The sequence below is a fragment of the Acartia tonsa genome, chromosome 6 (genome assembly GCF_053477335.1).
Source record: "Acartia tonsa isolate MP-2025a chromosome 6, ASM5347733v1, whole genome shotgun sequence".
NCBI classification, from domain to species: domain Eukaryota; kingdom Metazoa; phylum Arthropoda; class Copepoda; order Calanoida; family Acartiidae; genus Acartia; species Acartia tonsa.
In genome coordinates, this window is record NC_137265.1 from 23,812,394 (window position 1) to 23,831,686 (window position 19,293).

Consider the following 19,293-nt stretch of genomic DNA (forward strand, 5'->3'; position numbering starts at 1 on the left):
CTATTTCAAGCCTAGGCCTATTTCTAGCCTAATAAACCAGTTTTGGGATAGCGCAGTGGTTCATATAAAATGCTAATGAAAAAGCTGTGTGTGTGTGTGTAGATAAAGTATAGAATCAAATTCAGGTAGCTAGTTTAAAGTAAAAAACATAACTTTTTATAAACCTATATATTAATGGCTTTTGTTAAAATGAAGTTTTTTCTCTCCCAAAATTTTTTATCTTTTACTTTGGTAATTTGAACTGTCAGAAAGCTATTGTTGGGTTTCCCTCAGACAGATTTTAGTTTGTATTATTTGCATTTTTATTAATGAGTAAAAATTTTATTTGAAAATTTCATTGCTAATTAAAATTCAAAATAAATAAATAAATATGCACTTGGGTAACATTCTATCAAGTTCTTTGGATACTATAATGTAATGATATATCTGTACTGTGTTGTATTGTACAAAAATTAGGGTTAAGGTGTTGTATCAATTCCGTACTAAATTTTTAAAATTCAAAATACAACATCTAATTTATAAACTACCAAATGAAAATTCGTAGCTACCTTCTTTCCAAAAAAATAATCCCGTTATTTTTGTTTTTTCTATATGGCCCTTTTTAAATGTTTAACTCTAAGCAGATTTAATAATTAAACTAATGTGATCTAACACCATTTATATTTATTTTTTCGTAGCAGACGAAATCATTATTTTTTCTAGAATTGTCTGCTTCTAAAATTTCCGCCATCTGTGATTTGGGCTTGTTTTGTATCAACCAATCACCAATTGGCGCCGCCAATTGGTGATTGGTTGATACAAAACAAGCCCAAATCACAGAACACTATTGGTTTAGAGCGGTAGCCAATATGAGCCGTCCGCCAGTAAGGTCATTAAATTAGGCAAATGGTAAAAGTTGCATGATCCCTTTCAAAACCAGGCCGAGACCTAATTTATGGCCAGGTTTCCTATCCCTTATCCCTGCCCGCACATAACAGACACTTTTCTATGACATGTTCAAGAAGTATGTTTACTATGTAAAGTTTAAAACAATACTAGCGGCTATGCCCTAAGTTACCTCCCTGGTGGTATTTGCCAGGAGGAGGGAAGTCTACCCCTCAACTTAAGTTAAGACTCTAGGGGGCATGGTGTCGCTTCGGGTACTAGACCTCTCTCCACGCACGTTGAAACATACTCCGCTTATGATTGTGGTGTGAAGCGTCCATTCGCCAACCAGACAACCTACTCTCTGAGATGCACGACTTTTGTCTGAGAAGTCCCAACTGTGCTCAATAACGAGTTGCGCCTGTTTTGGGCCAAGGCATTCCCCCCTTCTCTAACTATTTACGTCGCGCCTCTGACATAGTAGCAAGGGGAACCATTTTTAACGTCTTTAGTTATGACGCCGTGTTGGACCGAGATTCGAACCTATCACCTTCCCGACGACGAGCGGATGCGCTACGTGCTGAGCCACGGTCGCGGGTATTACCCCTCATCTTATAACTTAAAAATTTGGCAAAAGATTTTTAATAGGGTGATTTTAAATAAACATTATGCGTAAAAAAATATATTTTGCAAATAGCTAGGATATTGTTCATTCAAACCTTTTTAAGTTTTGTGAATCAACTGAACATAGATAATACATAGATGTTAAAAAGCTTTAAAAAATTCGACGGTACAATTACATATGATTTGCATGTCTGCTGCATACAAATGATTATGTATCGAGTGAAGATTTATTTTTATGCTTTAGGCAGAATTTGTGAACGAGGCACTGGACCTAACAAGAAAACAGCAAAGCGAGAGTGCGCAGCAAAGGTAAGGAAAATTTCCAGTATGGCTTCGTTGAAACCGATTAATATCCTCTGAAAAATAATGTATCGTATCGTATTATATCTAGTTTTCTAAGAATGTAAAAATGTACAATCATAATATTATAACCATTTTTTTAGCCGTGCCTTTGTCATCTCGGGTCTATCAAAACCGGTTTTAATCTTACAATCGTACATTTTTATATCCGCGGGAAGCTGTTTATAATACGATAAATAACTATTAATTTATATTATGTTAGATAACTTTCTTCTTATAATTTTGCCTGCCTTTTCTCACTCCAGCCCTATGCGTGTCAAGGGTTAGAAATGTTAGAAAGCGTAACAACTCTATGATCGTTATCAGAATGTCCATACGTCCAATAAAAAAATATTTTAATTAGTTAACGTGACTCAATTATCCCGCTCATCTATTCATTACATTTTCTTCATAGTGTTACGGATGGACAAACAGACCCAAGTGTATTATAGAGTAGCCTCGCTATTCAAAATATTTTATTAACATAAATCCATGACAGACCGAACCAAAGACTCTATGTAAAAAAGCTAAAACATAAACACGAGTTAAAAAGATGTTCTATTTTTTAGATAGATATAATGTATAAATCTTTTTTGTCTTTTCGTCAAGATATCTATAACACTAAACCAAATGAGTACTCCACATTTACATATGTCCCAGGACGGTTTTAGGCTTTCTTATTTCTTGATTAAAGTCGTTGATTGATATAAGCTATACAATATATAGAGTCCCTAACGGCCAGGGGCTATATTTACACTACAAGTTAATTTTAAATATTTTTTTTAACGGAGGGTTGAGTTACAAAATAAAACTTGAAATATCTCAAAGTTTGATTTCGATTTTAGTTGCTACGCAAAAGAAAATGGGCAGCTTCACGTACTTTTAAATCACGTGTAGTAAAAAAAGAACGAAAACATGCATTTGTTGAAAACATAGATTTTTTGTTAGATATTATTAATAAAAACAACAAGGACAAATTTATCTATTATTGGCGCAGTTATAACAAGTTAACAAATATTTATCCTAAAAAGAACAATAAACCGTACAACAGGAAGGAGCAATAGTTTTTAATTCTAAATGTCTGTAGAGAAGAGATAAACTTAATGCTTAATAAACTTTAAGTGACAGCCTGACGTACTTTTCCAATTAATGAAGTAGCTGCGCCGCTAAAAAATATCAATAGTAGGGTCAAGCGGGGCATTAACCGGTATGGGGCATTACCGGTAATTTTTTACCCACCTTTAGAAAATGACAATTTTCTCCATGTTCTAGTCGACTGACAGAAAAAAAACATAAAAGCGAATTTGTTCCTTAGTAAATTGCCTACAAAAAAGTATAAAATGAAATTTATGTGAGATGAATTTTAAGGGTACTTTTGAGTCTCAAAGTCGGACGAAAATTTTTGTTTTTCAAAAATTTTTCACCTAGGTGTATAAAGATCGACCTACACAAAAATTGGTAAGACCTAGAACTGATCCGTTAAAACCTTTTGAACTAAGAATTGCCCGCGCTGTCCAAATCCGTTGAGAACTTAAATATAGAGTTAATATTTTTTTCAAAAATGACCAAAGTTCGCGCGGGGTATTTTTCGGTAACGTCGAAAAAAAAATTCAAATTCGATTTTTAAGATCAATTTTCAGGTTTTCTTTGGTAAAATCTAAAATTCAATATGGGCTTTTTAAGAATTAGGCCAAAAAGTGAATAGAATAGGTTTTTTTATATAAAAAAATTTAAATTTTATTTTTTAAGAAAATTTTTGTGAAAAAAAATCGAAATTTCTCGTCTTTAAAAAAAAATTATTTTTGACATAGAAGGAATAGTCCGATCTTTATGAAAATTTTTGTGGATAATCCCTAAAACCTATACTAATTATGATTATTTATGTTTGACTGGCCGATTTTCATCGATTTTTTTCTAGGTTGAAAAGACGTTACCCACAATGCCCCACCGTGGGCCATTTATCGGTAATTTCTTTGAGTCCAATTATGACAAACTTCTAAATGTCCTAAGACAACGTCCTTTTAGGACCTGATAGTCCTTTCCGTAAGCTTTCTAATGGTCTTGGTCCCATTTAAAAATATTAATATTTACCCCATTTTTTTTCAAAAAACCGAAAAAAATACCGGTAATGCCCCGCCTCACCCTAATGGATTTTTTATTACATGGATTTTACACCTGATTTTTATTTTTTCTGATAAAGTGAAACTTGTAGCTTGCTAAAATAATGATCCACCCATCCCCCCCCCTTTACCCTATTCCCTACCCTCCTACTATATGAACGAACTGACTAATAAATGATGCTCATGTTAGCAACCTAAATCAACGAGAAGTTTTCCCCTGTCATAATATCCACGTATATTCTACATCCATTTCAACAATTGATTCGTTTCTTAGAAAAAAACGCTACAAAATTAATTAAAGAGTTTAAGAGTTGCTTCGCTTTCAAAGTCTTGAGTGTAAATATCACATTCTTTAGTCCGACAGTCGCGTTTATAGATTGTAATGCGTAGTGTTCTTATACAAGAAAAATGGATATATTGTTACTTGGATCTTAAACCAGATTTTCACAATCTCTTATTAAGTGAAACAAACAGCGGGCTATAATAGCAATTCCCCCCTTCCACCCCCTTTACTACAACTCCATCCCTGCTACTGGATTAACGAACTGGCCAATAAATGAGTTCCATGATAGCAAGCTAATTTAACGACAATTTTTACCCTGTCATATTATCCACTTAAATTCTAGATCCATTGCTAGAAATCATGTTTTTAAATAGAAAGCTAAAAGTATTTTACTTCAGTAAAATCTTATGTGTAGCGTTATTGATACAAAGTGTTAGACTTTTTTTTTAAAAACTGTTAACAAAACAGGGACATACAAATCCGGAAGAAGCGCAACAAAACAAGCTTATATAAAGAAAAACAAGCTTATTATTATAAAAAAACAAGCTTATTATTATAAAAAAAAACAAGCATCACATCCATAAGTAGCGAAGTAAAAAAACATAGATTGACAAACAGACAGTAAATTATCAAATAAGTAAAAAATAGAAAGGCGGCTAAAAAAGCTGGTTTAATGCAGTCCGACCGCAATGGATGTTTTATACTTAAATATGCTGTATAATGATGGGAATGTTGACGAGAAGTTTTAGCCCAGAAAAACACGTTTTCCCCTTTTCGTCTCTAACGGTTAGACGGAAGGACATTTTGAATCTTATAGTAGCCTCGCTACTATGAATCTTATCGTTTAGGCGTTTGATTATTATCGTAATGGACCAAAACCAAAATAAAACTGTGTTTTAACCTTTGCGTTATCAGGCAATCTGTTAGAGATAATTTGATTAACATACAAATATAAATATTTTTGTTAAGGTTTATTCCCAGCTTATTCGTATGACTCCTGAAGAGCTACAAGAATTTGAGTAAGATATATTTTTATTTGAAGTATTTTTCAGCTCTCTCTACAACCAAAGTATGTCCGATCCGTCCTTTAAAGTTTTATCAGTTTTGTTTAGTATTTATTAATGTACACATATGATGATTGCCATTGAGTGATCAACACAGTTTATTTTAATTTGTTATTTTTATTTGAGAAGTTCAATACAGAGCGTTTCGTGAATATTTTACTTATCTCAAAAGATTTTTTCTTATCTTAAAATTTGTTTGAACCAGCTAATATGAATCTAAAAGTTATTTGAGCACAAAGTAAATATTTGATTGGATTAAAATGTGAATTATCCTGACAATTTTAGAGATCCTGAGGTGCAAGAAACAAGAAAGAAAAAGGCAGAACAGCTAGAAAGAGAAGAAAAGGTATGCTATCAGATTTTTAATTCAGTTAATTTGATATCCACCAGCGTCTCTAGTGCAAGGAGGAAGGGGTCATTCGGCTGTTAATTAAACTAGTCCCCAACGTTTTTTAAAATTAACTTTTCTTATTTGTTGGCTTAACAACTTAATTTTGGGGACTTATATTCAATTTTGATTGGTTGGTTCATTAAGTTTAGTGTCCAAACGTTTCAACAACTAATATTAATCTACATAATGGATAATTTTATTTTTGTATTCATTCGAATCCGGTGGATAGGAACCGGTTCTCATCCATACGAAAAAACTATGTCTAGCATCGTATTTTATCCAGCTTTCTACGAATATAAAAATGTACAATTATAAGATTAGAACCAGTTTTTTTAGTGCCGAGGTGCCGAAGCGGAAAGCTGTTTATAATACGATGCGAGAAATAACTATTATCATCATTGGGAAATAACTATTTTGCTTTGAAAGACATATGTATTTGTAGGAGGAGGAAGAGAGGCGGAGACAAGAGATTGAGGAGGGTAAACTTGTAGTGGATGGGAATATTGGAACTTGGGGAGAGGAGGAAATGGAGAAACAAATTGCTGAGTCTCGAACTCACCAACCAGATGGCGATGCAAAAGATTCTAAGAATGATTCATCTTTAAATAAGGGTAATGGAATGATTTTATTTGTAATTTACCAAAAATTATCCGTATGAAATTTCATGGACCACAGTTAAAGACACAATTTTTGTAATTATTGACGATATTTAGAAGATAACCTTAATTCACTTTGTCCGTCGGTCCGCAACTTTATGGGAAGGATGTCATTTTCTTGGATGCTATTCAAGATAGACGTCTGATTTTTTGTGAAGATTTCTTATACCAATGAAAATTAATTTATTATAATTTACTTGGTCTGTCAGTCATGCTAGGAAATTAAAATGTTTGAGGTTGCGTGATTTTTATATTTTATTTTTAATTTATAACAACAACTGGTATCTGCTCTCTAAATCACTTTGGCCGTATTTCCATCCATATTTTTTTGTGCTTTGCTTCTTTAGGTTGTTGTCATCCTTGCTTATTTTACAGGCGGTGAAGTGGCGGGTTGGGAGGACGGAGAAGCAATGTATGAAGGCGACGCAGGGACCTGGGGTGTACAAGCAATAGATGACAATCAATCAACTTGGGGTAATCAAGAAAATGGGAACTCAAATAAATTATGAGTAATTTTACTGAGGTATCATATATAGTACTAGCGGATTCGCCCCTAGAGGCCTCTAGAGAGTCCGGACAGGGGTAGGTCGACCCTCCCCAATTTTCAATATTAGTGTTTAAAATAAAAAAATTTGGTTGGATCATTTTTTCTAGATGTGATTTCTCTGTGAGTTGTGGAACCCTCCCCCAAAATAGTTAGGTACAAACCTTCCCAAGACTTCTAAGTATTAAACCTTATAACTTAACATTTAAATGCAAATTTAAAAATAGACACAAAAATTCTGTTGACGAATGACATTCTTAAAAATATCAAAAATATTTTTGTTTGAATGAAATATTATACTATGCAAGGTAACACAATCCAAATGTATGCAATTAAAATAATTCTAACCTTGCCAGGGAGCAGGGTGGGGAAAAACCCAGGGTTTTTTTGGGTGGGTTTTTTGTATGCCCACCCTGCCAGGGAGGCAGGGAAGGAAATAAATAATTCTTATCCTTAATTATCTATTAGCAAATTCTACATTTGGTAGTTGATTGTAATAAATGGGCATTGGTTAAAAAAGATTTGTTGATTTTTCAAAGGTCTCATGAATCCCCCTTTCTTGAATCAAATAGTAATTTTGTAATTAAATAATGTAAAATCATACGTATCATATGTTTAATTATTTCATTACACTTGTTGTTAAACATTCTAAAATACGGCATGCTACCAAGTTTCCGAAGTCATTTTATTTTTTTTTTTTTATAACAAACAGCTGTTAAATTATTTTAAATTCAATGAATACCTAAGCAAAAGTATTAAAAATTAAGCTGATTCTACATGTTATAAGTTTTTTTAAAAAACTGATGTATCCCTTTATGTAAAATGAAATTTTATTTTTACCTACAAAACTTGACTATTTAGTTAAAATGCATTTATATCAAGCCAAAATTATCTAGTCACTTTTGACAATGTTGTGACAAATGATTGAACTTTTTTAAAATAAAATATGAAAATTGTGCGACAATAAGAGATTTTTTTTCATACTTTCAAATTTTGAAACTTATGATGCTTTTCTATTTTTGTAATGATAACCTAACCATAAAACTTTTTTTCAGACAAAAATGCCGGCCCATAACCGTTCCGTTGTTCTGCTGCCGACTCAACCCTTTGATGGACAGAAACCAGGCACCAGCGGCCTCAGGAAAACTGTTAAGGTAAGCAAATAACAAACTATATTAGTTATTTATTTAGAGACAGCTTTCCGCGGATATTAAAATATTTTAACTCCATAATTTTCTTAAAATATAAGAGAATGTTGATAATAATGTGTAATTTAGGTTTTCCAGCAGAAAAATTACACTCAGAATTTTGTCCAGTCAATTCTTGCATCTATTGGTAAGTTAGACATTCTATAAGTTTAGGCTTCTTTTATATAGCTATGGATCTACAAAAAAAATACGTATTCTAACTCTAAGATTTCTCTACAACACAATCTTAATTAATTGATTGATTAATTAGCCAGAGTTTCTTATTGTTTTGGACCTAATTAGCCATCTAGTAGGTTTAGATACTTTTTTATAGAAAGCCACTAGGGCCAGCTCAAGCTCCACGCTCAAATTAAATCATCTTAATGAATAACGCTCTCCTCAGAAGAGCTTAGGATAATGGAAATGCTGCTATTATTTACGTGACTATTGAGCAGCGCCGCATCGAAATCGCTTAATAATCTCCCCTCATACACAACCTGGGCAAAGTTGCGTGAATTTATTGCTACTGAGAAATTCGAAACACTGAGAAATTCTAAATGCATGATTATAGTTTAAACTGTCATTGTTGTATTGTATTGTATTTTCGCGGATATTAGAATAAAAATTTATAATATTAAAACCAGTTTTGTTAGCCACGAGGGGCCAAATACCTGGGCCAACAAAAATAGTATTAATTTTATGATTTTTATTTCAGTTTTTGTGTAAAATTTTCTGTAATACGATGCTATACATATTTTTTGATATGGCTGAGAATCGGTTCTAATGCAGCGTATATTAATCAGTTTCGATTATTACAGGTCCTTCAGTTGAGGGAAGTACTCATGTAGTTGGTGGAGATGGGAGATTTTTCAGTATGTCTGAGAACCGGTTCTAATCCAGCGGATATTATAAGTTTCGAAGCCATACTTGATTCTTTATTTTAGGTCCTTCAGTTGAGGGAAGTACTCTTGTAGTTGGTGGTGATGGGAGATTTTTCATGAGAGAGGCGGCGGACATTATTGTTAAGGTGGGTGAAATTATTAACAAAATATTTACAATAAAAAATAGGTAAATACTTAGCCTTTTGATATAAAATTTAAAATAAATATTTATCGTTTTCTTTTCTTAGAAAGCATTTAGTTGGTATTTTTTGGTAGCAAAAAGTAGGTAGTAAAGGTTTCCTGATTTTCTATTTTTTTTATCCTTCTCTATTTTTTCCTCTTACTCTGTTTTTTTGCCACTGAGCAATAGCATCTACTCTATATTTTATTGTGTTCGTTTGTACCTCCATGGTTTTTTGTGCTTGGCTATTTGTGGATGTTTAAAAAACATATTGGATTCTGAGTAGAGAAATGGCGGAATATTACTCATCGTTTTCGAGTACCTATAGAAAATTTTCATTTCAAATTACGTTTGTTTTTAAAGATGGCCGCTGGTAACCGTGTATCCCGGCTGATTGTTGGCCAGGGCGGGTTCATGTCAACTCCAGCGGTTTCCCATGTCATCAGGAAGTACAAGGCGGACGGTGGCTTCATCCTGACTGCCAGCCATAATCCAGGTATTAATTATGGATTTAAAAGCAAGATGAAACATGGATATATCTGATTTTAAATTATTTTGTCCTCAACTTTTGATTTATTTTATTCTAGCGGCTACACTCCCAAGCATGCCTCTAGAGGAAGGGAGGGGGGTGGTATTCAACCCCGCCCTTTATTAAATTTTTGTCTTAAAAGAAAAGAAAAAAAATGGGGGAGGGGGTTATTTTTTTCTTAGTAGCGATTATTCTTTGGATGGAGGCCGTCTTCTCCACAAAAATAGTTATAAACCTTCGCTGTAAAAGAGAACCATATTGATTAGCTGTTAGCGAGATCCTTCAGTACAAACAAACACTCATAGACATCCTGTTACTGTCAGAATAGATGAACTTCGAACATTATACATACATGGAAATATTGTATATCAAAATTTAAAATTTTATTTAATCTTTTAATAATGTAAAGGTGGACCAGATGCTGACTTTGGTATCAAATTCAACATGAACAATGGAGGCCCTGCCCAGGATTCCCAGACTAACCTCATGTTCCAACATACAAAGACAATTACAAGCTATAAGATTGTTCCAGGTTGGTGAATTTTTTAGAAGTTACGACCAATTACCTCGTTGGGGCTTGTTTCTCCTTTGATTTAAAGTGATCATTTAGAGAAGACAGAGCATCATTCGTTTGTTATGGATTGCTTTACTTTAACATTTACGGATAATATTAGATTAAGTAACAGACAGCAAACCCTTTGATTGCACGACCTTTGTATGAAAGTCCTAACTGTGGCTCTTATGCCTGCTTAAAGGCCAGGGAATTCCCCCTACTCTCACACTTTATGACCAGACAGCAGTAGGTAATGAAATATTCAATGAAATAGCTAAAACTCACCCAAACAACAGTGTAATCAACAGATCAGGTAGACAGGATCAATGCCATTTTACACTCTCTAAAATACACATGAAATCTTCAGTTGAGCATAATTAAAACCCCAGAAATATTCACTCTGTAACGGGGAAAGAATAATAAACAAAAGTAATAAATGATAAAGATAATAGCAACATCATATATTGATTCTTTACATAAATAAAACACAGGAATTTATATTTGATCTTTTAAGCTATCATAAAACTATATTGAAGAGTCCTCCTTCTTGTATCACATGTACGTCGGCCTCTTCAACATATAGGACTCCTTCCATAGGTAGGTATTTGATCTTTTATGGTCACATCACAGCATAGTCTAAACAATAACAAAAATATGTATTTATTCAAATTATCACATTAATTATAGTTTAATCTTTCTTTTGTTCTTTTTGTCACTAATCCAAATATTCACAAAAATACATTTGAGCTTTATCTTAAATAACTTATCTGACCGTGTAGACACTTTAATGACTTATGAAGACTTATTTGGAATCCTCCATGACCCAATCTTCCTCCCTAGCATAACGACGGCCAGTGACCTTTCTGCTGCTTCCATCCTCATATAAACCACGCAGAAATTTGTACTCCTTCCTCATTCTATTTACTTGTTCCTCCAGCACTGATATTTGCCGTTCCATAGTTTTATTAGACGCAAAAACTTCCTTTCTAGCACGTTCAGACTCTCCTGCCTGTTTACGCCATTCTCTGGCAGCTGCCTTTTGCTCTTGCACCTGAACTTTCCTGATGTTCAATTCTTGCTTATATTGATTCGCCAATTCTTCGTTTACTTCAGCTGCCCTTTTATACTCTGCCAATAATTGTTGATTCTCATTAGAATTTCTTTGTTCTTTTTCTTTTTCTCCTTTTGAAGAATCATCCTCATCTGTATTATCTTCAGAATCCTCATCTGAAGAATCACTGGAATCACTCCCACTGGAATCGCTGTCACTTGATTCATCAGCAGCCCGCACAACTCTCTCTTCATCCTCGTTTGCTGTCTGTTTATCACAAACATCATTATCAACCTCGATGACCAAGTTTTCCATCACCTCATCCTCCTGTCCCCATGTTGGTCTTGGGGAGGATTGAAGGATCTCCTCCAAGTGATACTGCAGGGCAGCCTCCCTATCCTCCTTAGTCTCCATATGCCCGTACTTGTACATGTCCCAGTGCCTCCACCCAGTGGGTTTCCACTCACTGAAAGTTAATCTTTCAGCCAATACCTCTTCGTCATTCCTACTGACAAGATTCCTATCCTGGAGACACTGCTTGAAAAACGGGTTGATCATATAGCCTGGTGTTGCAGCCAAAGGAGGGGGGATCTTGATTCTAACGGACTTAACCATCGCCCCATCTGGATCCTTTTTACCTGTGAAAGCATGATCAAATACAGTGATTAAATGTCCTTTGAGTCTAATCAGCATTTCCAAGGATGGGTATTTACCCACCCCCAACCCTGCTTGGAAGTCAGCATAGCAACCTGGCTTTGTCCTCAACGAGAAATCTGTTTCCGAAATTGTCGTCATGGCCATTTTGTGCAGGTTCAAAGGGGACATTCCCATGCACAAGTTGTACAATCTTATCCCATCATTTAGTTTGGCCACTTTGTCCCACACATGCGAGAACTCAGGTTCGAAAAGACACGTTCCGAACAGAATTTTGTTCTTTGTTTGCTTCCTCCAGACTTCAAGAATTTCAAGAATGTTATCCAAAATTACCTCGTTGTCTAGCGTGCCGGCATACTTCTGGTATGCTGAGACCACAATATTTTTGGCCTGGGATTGGTCAGCTACTGCCTGTTTGATGGTCTTTGTGGTGGTCTTTAAATCATAGTTCCATAGAGAAAACCATTTGATTCTGGTCTTTTCTTCATCAAAAATGCGCTGTGGCATTGAATGGTATGCAAAGACAATGTCTTGCGCATTACTTGCCATTACGGTTCAGAATAGAAAAATTGTTTATCTGAAAGAAAGAAATTGTACATCAAAAAACTTGTTTATAACTTCTCACAAGGCTACGAAGGGATGTATTCCAATACTTTGATATAATTAGATAATGTAAGATGAACTTTGACCTTTTTTAACTGTGGGGATCCTATTTTTCATATGACTTTTTGTGTTTTAACTTCGTTTTTTTTAATAAAAAATTGCAGTAATTAAGCCACGTCCGCTACAAAAATTATGTTTCACTTGATTTTTCTTTCCGGGTTCGCGGGATCGCTGTGAATTGCGCTCAAAATGCCGCGTTCTGATTTCTGTGTTCCGATTATTGCTTACTTTACGAATCTGCCAACTCATCATGACTTTTCTTTACCGTTATCAACCTTCAAGGGAATGTGCATTAAATAAATCAAAGAAAATAATGTTTGTTCTTTTGTTAATTTTTAATGAATATGTTATGTACATATTTACAAGGATTGTGTTTGGTCTTTAATCTCTATTTAGGACCGCTTTCAGAGTATTTTTACTCAGTTTCCCAGTTTCCAGAGCTTCTAGCAAGGGAACCTTGATGACACCACGTTTAGTTAGTATGTCGGCTAACATCTCCTTTCCAGCAACCCAGCAAACTTCTAGGATTCTTCCATCATCAATCATGTCTTTGATGATTGCTATGTCAGCTCTGAGCATTCTTTCTGAAACGTCTGATTCAGAGTATACAGCAATTTTTGCTGACATGTTGTCAGTGATAGCCCTCACTTTCAGATCCACTACTCCTTTTGTCATTTCTTTGATCTGTGTTTTGAAGCCTAACGCAGCATCTATGCCATTGTAGAGAATCTGGGTTTCTGCCCCTAATGTGCTGTGGACTTTGCGCTTGAGCTTGTTTGTCTTCCATTCAATAACAGCACTATGTCCAGTGTTGATATTGACTAAAAACACAATATAACCACCACAGCTATCAACTTTCTGATTCAAATTTCTGAAAGCTGCATCTGTGAATACCCAGATTTGACAATCTTCCCAACTCAGTAGATTTGACACTTTTACTGTCACTTCAGCTTTCTTCATTTTTAAAGCTACACTTTGAGCTCTTGCCAGATCCTCTACTTTCCCTCCTTTGAACTTTGTGGAAAGTTCTAGAGCATCAAAAGCAATGTCTGGCCTTGTTGCTCTAGCTGCCCAGTTGATCATACCTGTTATCTGCCTCAGCTGAGTCAACTCATCCTGTGTCATATCTCTCTGCTTGTCTTTCATGCTTTTTACATCAAGTTGTGGAATCTTTGCATCTTTCACGTACTTGTTTTGGTGAAAGGTTATACCATCTGCTGCTTGCTTCATGTAATAGCCTGTATACATGAATTCTCCAGACTCCATCTTGCCCACTTTGAACTCTTTGATTACTTCCTCCATAATCCTCTCGAATTCAGGTGTTCCAGCTTGGAGAAAGTCATCAACATGAATACCTACAATTCCAATCAGTACACCATCTTTTATCAAAAAGAACAGGCCTTTATCCATACAAGACTTTTGAAAACCTTTGTCTTTGAGCTTGTTTAGTACTTTGAAATACCATTTACGGCTGGCATCTTTCAGTCCGTATAGGCATCTGTTTAGCCTCCACAGCTTGTCTAAAGCATTTGCCTCCTTTGGAGGTATAACAAACACTTCTCTGTCCATTTTGTCACCCTGTAAAAAGGCACTTGAAATATCAACCGTCTTCAGAGTCCAACTGTTGGTTGCTGCCAGAGCCAATATCAGCCTAACTGATCCTTTTTGCACAGTAGGGCTGTCAGTTGGGAATTCTCCAGTTTCCTGAAAGCCTCTAGCTGTTAGTCTTGCTCTTTTTTGATCACCTTTTTCAGTCAGAACCCATACTGTAGTTATCCTTTCTTGACCTACATCATCTACTTCTTCAAAGGTGTCAAAAGCTTTCAACTTGTTGAGTTCATCAAATTTTGCCTGCATCACCTCTGGTGTGTTCCTTTGTTCTTTGGGAATCATTACCGCCAGAATTTCTTCAGGTAAAGTCAAGAAAACTGCTTCTTCCTCATCCTCAAGTCTTATTTTTCTGTCATTTATTTTGTTTACCTCCATCTTCTTTCCAGAGTCTAACTTGATGATGAAAAATACTTCATCTTCTTCTTGCACCTCTTTTTCTTCATATCTTATCTGGCGTTTGGATACTTCATCATGGAATACATCTCCATTGTCTAATTCTATGTTGAACCAACCAGCATTTCTACCTCCAACTTTTCCACCATGACTCAGTATGGACCCTTTTTCCCACTTTCCATTTTCAAAAATTTCAATTCTGTCTTTCCTTTTGAGCACTTGGTTCGCATTCTGAATCGTACCATCTTCATTGAAAGCTGGTGCTGGTCTTTGATTGACTTTCTTTCTTTTCTTGCCTTTGCTTATGCTGTCTTTTCGAGTTTTTGCTGCATTCTCAATGGTCCTGTTCTTGCTGTTGTCTAAATTTTGTTGTGATTCAACAACATTACCTTTGTTTGTATCGCTGTCAGCAGTTGTTGGTTCTTCTGGCTGTTCATGTAAGTCTTGTTGTGATTCAACAACATGATCTTTATTCGTATCATTGTCAGTTGTCATTGGTTCTTCTAGCTGTTCATTTGGAGAGTTGTCTCCTGTTTGTTCTTTGTCAGTTTTATTCAGCCTGTCAATCTGTAGCTCATCCATTCGTTGTTGTATCCATTGTTCATGCTCATTTAAGGTTTCATCAAGTTGAGTTTGTCTGCTTTTCTCCTCATTGTTGTCTTTTTTAGTATCATCTTTGTTAGTGCTCTCAGTTCTGTCATTTCCCTCATTCTCTGAGATAGGTGATTCTATGACCTCCTTGGCTTTGATCTGTTTGGCCAACTCAGTTCCTGCTTTGAGCAGTCTATTAGCACTAACTCTGTAGTATGAGGCTCCTAATCTGATGAATATCACCTTGCTGTCTTGGAAGACCACCTTGGCTGGTCCTCTCCATTTGTCTTCTCCCTCCTTGTGAAAGTACACAATGTCTCCATTTTCATAGACTGTGTCTGCAATCCTTATCTTTGCCTTTAGTGCTTTTCTTATTCTCTCACTTCTTTCTGATTCTATGAAGCTTTTCCTTGCAGCATGCAGGGCTTCAAGTGTTTCTAAGAGTGATTTGCTCTTTTCTGGCTCTTCCCAGGCTGGCGGGGGATCATCCAGAATGTTTGGAAGCTTGATTTGCCTCCCAAACACAAGCTGATAAGGGGAGAATCCTCTCACATTTGACAAGGAGTTTATAGCTGTTATAGCCCATGCTAGAGCGACCTCCAGTGACATATTAGGATATTCTTTCATATTTGACCTAACTATGTTGTCTGTAATATGATGATTTCTCTCATTTAATCCGTTCTGCCAGGGGCTGTGTGCCCCTGTAGTCAGAAGCTGGATGTTTAACGCGCTTGCCACCTCACGCATGCTTTCGTTTGAGAACTCTGTTCCATTGTCACTAAGAATCTTGTCAACTTTACCAAAGATAGGTAGCCATTTTGTGGTGATGGCCTTTATGATTGTCTCCGGTTCTTTGTTTCTGACAACTGTCGCTACTTGAAATCTCGTGAAATGATCAATCATGTACAGAATGTAGATGCCCTTGTGAAAGTTCCATACTTTCAGATCAATGGTCAACACCTGTCCAAAGTCACTGGATAGTGGTGCTGCAACTGCTGGTTTATCTGGTACTCTCCTGCGCAATAGACATCCTTCACATTTTTCCATGATCTTATCTATCATAGGGTCAAACTTTTCATTCCATTTCCCTGCATCTTTGATAATTTGAACAAGCACTTTCTTCGGTCTATGACCAAATTGTTTATGGATCTTATCCAATCTCTTAATTTGTTCTTTTTCATCATCTGTTTCTAATTCAGTGATATTGACTTCATCTAGTGCTTCATTCTTTTGCAGAAGGTCAACTATGTAGTGACCAGCTGATGTTGTGTGCAGGTCAAGAGGTTTGCCATTAATAGACCCCTTATCATTTCTCATGTCCAAAGTTATTCCTAACCTTTTCATTTCAGCTTTGGAGAGAAGTAAAGGAATATCGGAGCTAATGACATCAATAGTGATTTCATTGTATTCCCCTCCAATCTTTACTGGAATAGTATATTTGGCCTTTGACTTTAGTCGTCCTTGATTTCCGAAGATAAAGGTTCTCTTTGATTCAATAGGTCCTTGTACATTCTGTTTCAAATCTTCTGGTAATGTTTGTAGATATACTCTCATCCATTTCTCTCCTGTCACACTTGCAGTGCAGCAGGTGTCCAGGGCAGCCATGTTTATGGCCTCAGCTGTAAAATTGTTCAGTTCTTCTTTGTTGTCAGAGCAAAGCACAGTACAGTTAACACTTTCTTCCCCACTTTCTTCATCTGTTCTTTCCATTAATAGCTCTTTTTCTTCCTCTACACCTTGTTCATTTACTCTGGTTAGATACACTTTCTCATATTTTCCTTGTCTATTCCCTTTATGGTCGTTCCTTTTCGTGTTTTCAACGGAATCAGGACAATCTGCCATAAAGTGTGTGGTTGAGTCACAGAGTTTGCATCTCATTGGTTTTCCATCTGGGCCCAAAGGATTTCTCTTTTTCGTTCTTAATTGAGAGAAATTACCGGTTTTTGTGTTATTTCCACTGTTTTTGTTCCATGTTTTCCTATTTTGGTCTCGTGAATTCTTATATGAGGAGTTTTGGTATCGTTGATAATGGGTTGGTGGTTTCCAACCTCTGGATATGTAGACTTCTTCGATACGACTCGAAATGTCGTCTTCTCCGTTAGAATTTTGAGTAAGGTTTATTTCCTCATTAATTCTGTCATTTTTGTCATTTAATTTCGAACAGACTTCACGTAATTTTCGTTTAACGGTTTCGTACCGTTTGCCATCTTGCGCCAAAAAATTGCATACGCCACGTATCTTCTGTATTATCTAAGTTTGCACATTCAAATAAGGTTAATGCTAAAAGTTTGTCATTTTTTATGTTGATATCTAACTGTTTGGCCTTTTCATTAATGTTCTCAAATTCGATGAGAAACTGATTGATATCTTGGTTTTTACGGCGCTTAATATTGGTCATTTGACGCTTTGTTTCGAATAGTTCTTTTTCTTCATCTATAAATACGCGCGTTTTTAGGAAATTTATTACACGTTCAATACCGGATTCATTGTTTATTAGTTCCGTTGCAGGACAACTTTTAAAAAAATCATCTTTTAGAGTTTTACCATATTTTTCTGATTCTCTCGGCAGTTCAGACGCAAGAAGGTAACCCTGTTGATCTTTGGCAAGTTCCGTTGCGTTGGACCATGCCCTAACACAAGATACCCAAGTGTTAAAATCACTAAACTCATTTAGAAGTGGCACAGGGACAGTGTTTCTACCTTTCTTGTCATAGTTGTCATAGTATCTGTTTCTCGGACTGTCGTAATAATCATATGGTCTTTGTCTAAAATTGTCGTTTTCTGTAGGTTGTCTGTAACTCTGTCTTTCGTTACCTACGTCCTGTCTCTGTCTTGTATAGTCATCATAGGAACGTTGTTGTTGTCCTTGAAAGTCTTGATAGTTATTTGGTCTTTGTCCAATAGGTTCATAATGATTAATTGGTCTTTGATCATTATAATTAGTTGATTTTTGTCTGTTATAATTATCCTGTTCATTTGGTCTTTGGTCATTAAAGTTAGTTGGTCTTTGTCTGTTATAATTATCCTGCTCATTTGGTCTTTGGTCATTAAAGTTAGTTGGTCTTTGTCTATCATAACGATCCTGCTCATTTGGTCTTTGTCTGCAAAATCTTTCAAATTCAAGAAATCTTTGCATGCGAAATTCATCAAATTCATAAGTATTTGGGTTATCCGTATAAGGAGCTGTATTATAAATTTTAGGCCTTGCACCCCCACCGATGCCTCCGCCCTCTACTCTTCCATTATTATTATTGTTTTCACTATCATCTGTCAAGCCGCCGTCAACACGGCCGGTTTTATCTATATCCATTGTATCGCTACTTTTTGACTGTAATCCTCCCTCAAGAACATTATCAGTACGTTTTTCGCCGTCGTTTTCCCCGGTTCCGCCAACCGCGCCGGATTTTTCAAAATTATTACCATCCATTTTTATTTCTGGGGTTTTTTATTTTTTTTTTTTAGTTTACCATAACCTTAGCCACACCTCTGAACTTTGATCTTGGCCAATACCCCTCTGCTTTTGGACTTGGTCAAATCTTTTAATTTTTTAGAGTGATTGATATGCCTAAGCTGAACTTTTAATTACACTGTGCCGTAGATCGTCTCTTGCTTCTTGCTGCTACCATTGAAATATTCAATGAAATAGCTAAAACTCACCCAAACAACAGTGTAATCAACAGATCAGGTAGACAGGATCAATGCCATTTTACACTCTCTAAAATACACATGAAATCTTCAGTTGAGCATAATTAAAACCCCAGAAATATTCACTCTGTAACGGGGAAAGAATAATAAACAAAAGTAATAAATGATAAAGATAATAGCAACATCATATATTGATTCTTTACATAAATAAAACACAGGAATTTATATTTGATCTTTTAAGCTATCATAAAACTATATTGAAGAGTCCTCCTTCTTGTATCACATGTACGTCGGCCTCTTCAACATATAGGACTCCTTCCATAGGTAGGTATTTGATCTTTTATGGTCACATCACAGCATAGTCTAAACAATAACAAAAATATGTATTTATTCAAATTATCACAGGTAACATTTTTAACGTCACTACTATGACATCAAGCAGGCATGCTATCAATTACGCTAATGCCGC

The 19,293-nt window shown here is 35.6% G+C and overlaps 2 protein-coding genes across 5 annotated transcripts in view; both read left to right on the forward strand.

The window, feature by feature from the left end:
* LOC145322184 (RISC-loading complex subunit tarbp2-like) overlaps window positions 1–7,947 on the forward strand; it is a 12,696-nt gene extending 4,749 nt beyond the window's left edge. The window contains exons 9-14 of one of the 3 annotated variants that reach the window (XR_013880551.1): window positions 1,733–1,797; window positions 5,200–5,249; window positions 5,580–5,640; window positions 6,128–6,296; window positions 6,717–7,193; window positions 7,633–7,947. Coding sequence is in view for 2 of the 3 variants with exons in the window: in XM_080164025.1 (XP_080020151.1) it covers window positions 1,733–1,797; window positions 5,200–5,249; window positions 5,580–5,640; window positions 6,128–6,296; window positions 6,717–6,850 (479 nt within the window). In the remaining variant the exon portion in view is untranslated. Of the gene's footprint in view, window positions 1–1,732; window positions 1,798–5,199; window positions 5,250–5,579; window positions 5,641–6,127; window positions 6,297–6,716; window positions 7,194–7,424 lie in introns of those variants that run through there. The other 2 variants (XM_080164025.1, XM_080164024.1) reach the window with 2 other exon arrangements.
* The window catches only part of Pgm1 (phosphoglucose mutase 1), a 19,219-nt gene continuing 7,862 nt past the window's right edge, over window positions 7,937–19,293 (forward strand). For both annotated transcript variants that reach the window (XR_013880550.1, XM_080164023.1), the window contains exons 1-5: window positions 7,937–8,039; window positions 8,163–8,220; window positions 9,017–9,099; window positions 9,498–9,630; window positions 10,073–10,195. Coding sequence is in view for 1 of the 2 variants with exons in the window: in XM_080164023.1 (XP_080020149.1) it covers window positions 7,947–8,039; window positions 8,163–8,220; window positions 9,017–9,099; window positions 9,498–9,630; window positions 10,073–10,195 (490 nt within the window). In the remaining variant the exon portion in view is untranslated. The remainder of the gene's footprint in view (window positions 8,040–8,162; window positions 8,221–9,016; window positions 9,100–9,497; window positions 9,631–10,072; window positions 10,196–19,293) is intronic.